Genomic DNA, 9,510 nt, shown 5'->3' with positions numbered 1-9,510 from the left:
TGAACCCATGTTGGTTGCCCCTAAGCATGCAGTCCCCTGCTGGCCCCTCCTGGATGTGTGCCAGCATAATTTTCTCGAACAGCTTGCTTAGGATTGAGGTAAGACTAACCCGCCTACAGTTTCCCGGGTCCTCCTTCCTGCCTTTTTTGAAGATGGGGACCATCTCGAAAGGATAAGAGGTAGGAAGGGACATATATGGAACAGATGATGCCTGGTGATTGTGTTGAATAATGCAGGTAGGGAAGAGTGATTCATAACTACTAGACTGGAAAAGTCCAGTCTTTTCTTCCCAGTTCAGTGAAGGAGCTGCAAGAAACTTCAGGCCTACAGATACAGTCTGAGACCCATGGGCAGCGTGTAGGCCAGATGATCATGCTCAAAGGTTGGATCTGGCTTGTGGGCTTTATCTTTGACGCCCCTGGCACACTGGACTAAGCATTGCACTTGCCCAGGGAATCGGTGGTAAGAACCTCATGAACTCAGCTGCCATACGGTGATCGGACAAGTCAGATCTGGGCTCTCAGATTAACATTAGGCAGATGCTTCTCAGAAAGATGCACTCCCACAGAATAGAGTAGCACTTCTACAGCTCCACAGACAGTCAGGCTCAAGGATTTACTATATGGCAACAGCTGTGAATATTGCTTTTGGCTGAAAAGAAAAGGCCAAAAATCAAATTCCTTGTACTACCAGCTGCTCTTGCCAATGACATAAAACGCATAATCCTGAGGGCTGTGGTGGGTACAGCAAGTGAAGAAGGAAATTGTTTATGCAATTCCTTTTAAAATATATTTACTTGAAATGTTAAAATCTATTAACATTACCTTAAAGTGAAATTTCCCCTTGAACAGAGTGCCAGGACAAGACAGCACGCTTTATTTAAGGATTTCAGACCTTTTAGTATTTATTTCATTTTCAAAAATGATTTCACTGTGCAAATGAACTTTCTTTCCCTTTGTGGATCAGCCTAAACATCTTGAAATCAGTATTAAATTTTATATAGGTCAGTATTTGCATTTTTATCTTTTTAATTGTGATTTAAAAACATGTATGACACAGTTGCACAAGCACACATGACACAAGTTTTGCCTGTCAGCAGCTAGAGGTGCAGGGCCCCAGAACCCAGAAGCCCTGCACCTAGCTCCTTGACAGCTGGCAGAATTTGTGGCTGCAGCAGGGGCTACCATCCCTGCAGCTTTCATCCTGCTGTGCCTTAGCGCACACAGTGTCAACCATGTCACAAGTTTTGTTTGTCCACAGCCTGAGGTGCAGTTTCCCCTAAACCCCAGCACCTATCTCCTTGAAAGCTGGCAGGCTTCATGCAGGGTTAGCAGGCCTGCAGCTTTCACCCTGTTGCGCTTTAACACACACACTGTCACCCATGTCACGAGTTTTGATTTTCTGCAGCTTGAGATACAGTTTCCCCCAAACACCTGCACCTATTTCCTTGAAACTTGGCAGGCTCTGTGGCCTCAGCAGATGCTATCATGCCTCCAGTTTTGACCTCACTGTGGCTCAACACGTACATGTGACATAAGTTTTGCTTTCAAGAATTTGGGGTGCAGTTTCCCCAAACCCCCTGTACCTATTGCCATGAAACTTAGCAAGCTTCATGCCCACAGAAGGTGCTACCATTCATACAAGTTTCATTCAAATCAGGCCGGAAATGACAAAGTTATAGGCTGTTTTGACCTTCCCCACTATATCTTATGGGCGAAATGTCGAAACAGGGTCGAAACTGCGAAACTGTTTCGACGGAATGGAGAGGCCAGCTGTTTTGACTTGAAACAAAATTGGAAATTGAACACTGTTCTGTCAAAATACTGGTCAAAACAGAATGCTGCCACTTTGCACAGCCCTAGTGCCCTCTTTTTTTCAGGGACTGGGATTATTCACAGAGGACCTATGAAATTCACAGTTTCTGCAGAGACCGTAAAATCATGAATTTGGTAGGACTGCTACTGTGACTCCACAGAGTAGCCAACTGGTTGACTGGTATAGGAACAGAGAGACCCCCATTCAGAAGAAGAGTGGAGAGGGTAATGAACTACATCAAAGATTTTCAACCTGTTTTCATTTGTGGACCCCTAAAAAAGTTCAAATGGAGATGCATACCCCTTTGAATTGTAAGGGTGGGTATTCATATGCTTTTGATTGATCATAGTCATCTTTCACGGACTCCTTATAGTCTGTGGACTCCCAGGGTTCTGCAGACCACAAGTTGAAAATCACTGAGCTACATAAATAATGACTTCTGCTCTGTCTTCCTCACTCCTTCTCCTCCCATGGGCAGACCCAAGATTTATTAAAGGGAGGGTGCAGCATACCACTCCTCATACCATGTGTGACTTTGGGTGAGGTGTGGCTGGAGCCTCTTGGCCAGCGAGGGACATAAGGAAGATGGGAAGGGAGAGGACACACACAAGTGGGATGCACTCACCAGGGGCTGAAGGAAACTCAGACGCACTCCTGTCCTGCTCCAGATGAGGACTGTGGGGCACAGCCGACCTGATTAGGGTACGGGGCTCGGGGCAAATAAGCCCATGTGGAGCCACACTCCCGCTCCAAACCCACAGGCCCTGGAAAAAGCTGCCGCTGCCATCAGCATGGAGTGGGGGGGGATAGTGATCAGTGCGACATGGAGCTGCTGCTCCGCCCACCTCCACGCTACCACTGCTCTGCCCAGCTCTGCGGGGCCCCCCAAAATGCAGGGTCCAGGGCGGTCACCCCAATTCGCCCCCTGCTAGGGACGGCCCTGCTGTGAGGAGTGGCTGCATAGGGTGCCCATCTCGGCTAAACACAGCAGCAGATATCACATGTTCCTCATGCACCAGCAAGGGACATAGGGAGAGAGGTGCAGCAAGGAGCAAGAGGGAAAGAAGAAATCTACCTGCTGCTGCTGCTGTCCACTGCTGAGCCTGGTACCCTACATAGCTACAGTCTGTGGCAGGAGCAGGGCAGATGCAGCTCTCAGGCTCCTCCTGCACCTGGGTTAACCACAGACAGTGGCAGCAGTGGAAGGGAGTGTAGCCACATGGCCACATCCTCCTCTATCTGCCTCTGTCACCTCTCTTTTGGGCTACAGATGATGACTACACAGATTTGCCCTCTCCAGTTAGAGAGAAGGGAAAGGCTGGTGCAGTACTTTCCCTCACACTTGAGCCTGTCAGAGAAATGCTATGAAATTAATTGTGTCACTTTGTATCCTCAAGAAGGTTCAGAGCTAAATCCAATTATTTAAAGAATAAAAGCCTTTCATTCAAGACACTGTGCTATGCTATATAAAATAGATCACTATCTATTAGGGCTGTGCGAAGCTTCAGTCCCTGATTTGATTTGGCACAGATTTGGCCCAATTTGGTGGCAAAATCTTCAAATCCAAATCAAATCAAGAGACGCTTTAATCTCAGAAAGAGTCAGAAAGGTTCAGCAATCCGGACATAGACACAGATTTAAATGTTTTTTCTACATACCTCAAGGTACCAGGCAGTTCATGAATGCTGTGATGCTGGGGCAGATGGAGCATTCCACAGGAGCGTGGGGGAGCTCGCCAACGTGCTTGGCAGCAGACCCAGAAGTGGACCAGAAGCACTTCTGGTCCACTTCTGGGTCTACTGGGGAGCATGCAGGGGCCCCTCCCTGCCCCCCCGCTTGGTAACTGGTGCCTCCTGGGTCTGGAGGGGCACCCATGGTCCCCCATTGGCCAATTGCTGAGCCAGGGGGGTGTGGGGAGGGGGCCCTGTGCACTCCCCAGAAGACCCGGAAGTGGACCGAAAGTGCTTCTGTTCCACTTCCAAATTCAGCGCTGAGCCATGGGGGCCCCCCACACTTCTGTGGGATGCTCCATGCACCCCAGCACTGCATCATTCATGAGCCGTACCTGTTACCTCGAGGTAGGTAGACAAAACATTTAAAGCTGTGTCTATGTCTGAATTGCTGATTCTCCAAATCAGCCCTGAATCTTCAGATTTGGATTCGACCAAATCGAATCTGAATCAACCAATCAAATCACTGTCCCTGATTCAAGCCGAATCTGAATTGAATACATTTCACACACCCCTACTAGCCAGCCTCCACAGATGCATACTGTTTTTGCAAACTAACGAAATTCTATGACATTAGATTCTTTACTTCCATCCAGTACCAATATTTTAAAGAGAGCTCATGACAGAAGTGTTTATACTGATTTCTACAAATAGTGATGGGCAAGTTCAGGTATGGCTGGGTTGGGTGACACAGAAAGAGGTTGGGGATAAAGCATTAATTCCCTAGTATTGACCTCTCTTCCATAATGTTTTGGAAAATACTTCAGAGAAAACTGTTCTCTCTGGCTTAACTCCTCTCAGCTATTTTGAACAATAAAAATGATTATCCTGAACCTGTCACCCTCTCTTCAAAACTTTAAAATGTTACCACCCTTGGACTGTATGGTGAAGAGCAGCATATAAATTGAAAGAATAAATAAATGAATGAAAGGAACAGTGGATGGAAAAGGAAAATAGGATGACTATATTTTAACTGAACTGTTACAGGTCAAGGAAGCAGTGGTAATCACGAATGTTCTAAAATCCTTGTGGACATCCATAGGATACATGAGGGTCCAATCTACAGTGGAAAAAATGAGGGGAGAGGAAAAATGTCCTATCTTCTATATGGAATTTATCATGCATAGCGGATATTCTAGCCCTATGTTGCCATCTCTTATTGAGTAATATCAAATGAACCTTATTATTTAAAAATAACTAGACAAAATCCACTCAGTCTTCTTTATAAGCCAATATTAAGATCTTGACTTTAAAAAGTCCAAAAACTATAATGTTTGCAATTATCTCAATCTTATTTACAGTAATCGCTGAGGCAGGGCTCACTTAATGATGCGCGTAGTAAACACCACATCAAAATGAATGGCTTATTTGCAAAGCTAAGTACAGAAACTATGCTAGAAGTGAAAACATTTTCATGATGAAACCTGAATTTAACAATATTTCAAGCCAACACTTCATACTTCTGTAAATAACAACATTAGCATTGATCGTTTAACATAAAGATCCAGTAATACAAATTATAATTGCTCTTAATTAAAATGCCACAGCAAATGTGAGATAAATTCAAAATAAGGCATATGAAAATGAGAAGGAACAGAATTGTAGTGGTAGCATACAAGTAGTTTTCACTAAGAAAAGCTAACTAGTAGATGAAGAGTCTGATTTTAATTTCCCATGAGATAGCTATTCAGAGAAGTTTTATAATTAAGACAACAGCTGAATGTCAAAATGTTAACTTGGTGACAGAATGCAGCAGGTTCACTATCATCATCATTATTTAACCATAATGTGAATGGAAATAGCACATATAGAATTATTACGTACCCTTTTTTTACAGAAAAAATGCCTAAATTACAAGCCTTTTTACATGTTTGTTACAGACAGATAAAAGAGGTTATGCTATTATGAGCAACATGTAGATTTCAAATTAAGATGTAAACCCAATTTCCCCTCCATGAGAAAATAGCATTCAATGGAAAATGTTTAAAAACTATGGACTTTGATTCAAAGACCTCAAGATTCTGATTGATCGTTTTCTCCACTGAACTAAGTAGGTTTTGGATTCCATCTTTAAACAGAAGGGGTGGCATTTTATTACCCCTTGTGCACCTAAAAGGCACCTCTCCAGCTGTATAAGTAACATTTTTGGCACTCAGGCAGCATGGCTAAATAAGTACATCAGTACATTTGTATACTGATGATATGCAGTAGGCCATGTACTGATCAGACAGCTACACCGCTAAATCTGCTAGTATAAACTGGCGAAGGGAAAAGAATAAAAGCCCTCTTATGTTTCATCCCTAACAATGGATTAGCATACTCATGTAGGAAGCGGGATTTTAGACCATCAAGCAGAGGGAGTTTGAACGTGTGTCTTCCTAGCACAGTACTATAATCACAAGGCCACAGGTCAGGCATTATCCAATCCCTTCTCCAGGTCTCTTTTTGAAGCTGAGCCACTCCAGCTTGCACTTAATACTCACTGGATAAAATAGGCAGAGTGCAGTGGAGTGGGAGACCAAGGGCTCAGACTAGAACCCAGGGCCTACTCCCTTACAGGGCAACATCCATCTCTTCAAGCAACACACCCTCTCAACTGCTCTCTTTTTTTATGGCCTCAGATACATGGCCTCACTTTCTTTGCTACCCAGGGACCCAGCTTCAAAAACAGTATTGGAGCATGGGTTTTGACCTGCTAAAATACTATTACTGATGTGCATCCAATGAGTGCACATACATAGTCTCACACCTGCCCAGGCTGTGCGCGACCTATTGTGTCTGCTCAGTGTACATGTGTATACTTACATGTTAACACTGCATGGGTAAGAGAACCTGCAAGATGTGCATAAGTGCCATGCTCAATATATGTGTATATGCTTATATGTCTACACTTCACAGGTTTTAGGGGGTAACACAATTTCAATCTGCAAGTAAGTGACCAAAAGGCCATTTGCACAACGAGAAAACTACCAGTCAGACACACAAAGAAAAATAGAATTCCACCAAAGGTGTTCTTCATTTCCCTCTATTTTCTAGTCACTCTGCATTTTAAAATAAAGAAAATTCTGTCTCTAAGATACAGATAAATGAAATAAGTTAGTTAAATTTTATACACAGTTATTGTTCTGTAAAATGCAAAAATTAATCTAAATATTAGTCATCTCTTGTGCATACAATTATACTTGTTTAAAATATACTTCACATCAGATTGTAAATAATAAACTATGAGGCGCTTTTGTATGGTTATACACAAATACACACACACACACACACACACACACAATTGCCACGTGTGTGGAGCTACTGTATCATTTATACATACTTATATATATAACACACACATACACATATATATATGTATGTATGTATGCATGTATGTATGCATGTATAAATTATACAAAAGCTCCACACATGTGGCATTTAAATCAACCAGAGTCAGATTTACAATGCCACAGAGCTTTAATGTAATTATTTTAAAGAGAGTTTCTATGAGTTCCAAATAAAATGCTTTATTAAAAGGTAGCTTTTTCAATCTCTTGGCCTAAACTGATCCTCACTTTAAATCATTTAAATTCACTAGCATTCTTTTTTTTTTTTTTTGTACTTTAGGAGTAATGGGAAATAGAAGCAAAGATAATTCTTCACCTATGCTGAACATTTTGCCCGAACTTTAAAAGAGATTTGAGGGGGTAATAATAGAAATATCAAATCAGGAAAAAGTAAATAAAGATGTGGGTAATAAACAACATTTTAAATAAAAAACCCCAAAGGATAGCTTTATTATTCATTTAAGATGAGCACAAGTAACCTAGATATGGACAGCATATTTAAATAATGCTGTAACTGCAATATAGAAGTGTGTGTTCTGCAAACTGGAAGGCATTATTGCTTTCTCTGAAAGCACATGTAATGCTAAGTGAAGCATATTTTGGAATGCTGAGTAAACATTAGAAATACAAACCATAATTTTAAATTAGAGCTGCAGATAATTACTATTAAAAATGTAATAAAAACAGTAATGAACCAAACACACTTGCAGAATATAAAACCCTGCAGTATAGTATGAAGTTTACTACACGTTATTAGTGACCTCTGGAGTTTTCAGGTTAATTAAACTTTAATAAATCTTGTTGTGTAGAACCATTTCATAACAATGCATGCTAAATTAAAATAGTAATTCCTGCCCTAAGTATGTATTTGTCGTGTGATCTTTGATTTAAGATTTCATTCATTATGCACAGTTTTTCTTTCATTAGCACCAAAAATGTTTACTATCTAATTTTCAATGTAAAATGGAGGTGGAGATATATATTTTAAACCTGATATAAACATAGCAATTTAAGCAATTTTGCAAATTTTAAAACAAATGGAATTGGTGAAAATAAAAATAAAACTGAAATTATATATACATAAATGAAAATACTGGGGTTTTTTTATTTGTAGAACATGAAGCCACAACAAACCAATTTCTGTTAAAAAAGAGACTGCCACTATCCCCACAAGAATAAAGACTGCGGGGGTGTCAAGTTCTGAATCTGTGCATGCATTCAATTATATATAAAGTTTTTTAATATCTTGAAAAATTGGTTTGGGCTTAGTTCTCCACATAGGCTTCTTACATAAAGGCCAAAGAAAAAGGAAAAGAAATAATAATAAGAAAAACAGTAGAAAATAAAGTATGGTGCTGAAAATAAACATGTTCAGCAGCCACTGTGGTTTAACTTACCCAGATATGCTTTTCATGAGATGAAGAGAGATGAATGGAAAAGAAAAGCAAACAAATGTTAATGAATATATGGCAGTCCATAAAAAAATCATGATAGATAAAAATAATAGCACAATTGTAAGCATGACAAATCTTGCTATGAAACTTGCCTCCAGCTTTGTAAAATAGACACATGCTCTTGCAAGTAATAAATGGATTTTCTAGAGATATTAGCAAGTTATCATTACACTGAAGTCTATTGCTTATTATATACCATGTAGCACAGCAGACTTACAATCAGCGTTTATGGCAGAAGGTCCAAGAACAGAACACACGCTTGCATACCATTCACAAAAAAATGCACATTGTCCAAATAGAAGTCATTTATAATGTTTTTTGTACAATGGAATTGTATGTTTATTTTGTTATGTGTTTTTAACAGTATTAAACCAAAATATTCCAAGGTAAACATGAATGATCTAAGTTTGTGCTTTTTAAAACATTCACAATTTTTTAATGAACAGGCTGTTTGTAAACATTTGCACTATGTGAAGAATAGTATTCATAGTGGTTTACATGGTTTGGTACTCTGTGTAACCCAGCGCTGCCAACATAATTACTAATTCAACACTGTTGATATAACTTCCACAGTTAATAATTATTTAATAATTATTTGCCATCCAGCAAAAGAAAGGCGCACTCATATCATGTGCCTGGATAAAACCTAGGTAGGCAAGGCTCTTTGGGTAAATCTGATATCTTTTATTACAGCAACTCAATTAATTGGAAAAATTCTTCCTTGCTAGCTTTCGGGTTCTACACCCCTGGATAAAACCTAGGCATCTTACAAAATTGTTTCTGTTAGTCAATACAATTTTTCACAGCTGAAAAAGAAGGTGCATCAAAAAGTAACTGGGAAATGTAAATGAAAGAGAAGGCTGTCTCTGAATATGGGAAGCTAGAGACAAGTTCTTTTGTCTCACTATGATCAGAAACAGCTTGAGGTTAAACCCCGTGGCGTACATATTATGTGATGGGTTCTGATCCTCAGTCCCAACCAACAATTGTGCCTCCTGCCATGCTCCATAGTCATGGCAGGAGGTGCAATTTTGGGATCAGGGATCTGAACCCAATCTGATCATTACTACTTGGCAATACAGAGGGAAGACAGAATTATGATTCAGGGAGTACCTTTCCATGGCAGTGCAGGGCTCATGGTGGTGGCACTGAGCTTCCCTGCCTGGCTCTGCTTTGCCCTGC

At 40.6% G+C, this 9,510-nt stretch overlaps 1 protein-coding gene across 8 annotated transcripts in view; it reads right to left on the bottom strand.

Moving 5' to 3' along the window:
* PPFIA2 (PTPRF interacting protein alpha 2) overlaps positions 1-9,510 on the bottom strand; it is a 581,389-nt gene that overhangs the window by 39,231 nt on the left and 532,648 nt on the right. For 5 of the 8 annotated variants that reach the window (XM_019543139.1, XM_019543142.1, XM_019543141.1 and 2 more), the window contains one exon: positions 8,272-8,280. The exons of the other annotated variants lie outside the window; for them this stretch is intronic. In XM_019543139.1, the coding sequence (XP_019398684.1) occupies positions 8,272-8,280 (9 nt within the window). The remainder of the gene's footprint in view (positions 1-8,271; positions 8,281-9,510) is intronic. 8 annotated transcript variants of the gene reach the window in all.

This window comes from Crocodylus porosus, unplaced genomic scaffold (assembly GCF_001723895.1).
Source record: "Crocodylus porosus isolate Cpor-Errol unplaced genomic scaffold, CroPor_comp1, whole genome shotgun sequence".
Classification (NCBI taxonomy): Eukaryota; Metazoa; Chordata; order Crocodylia; family Crocodylidae; genus Crocodylus; species Crocodylus porosus.
This window is presented reverse-complemented; position numbering and strand designations above follow the sequence as displayed.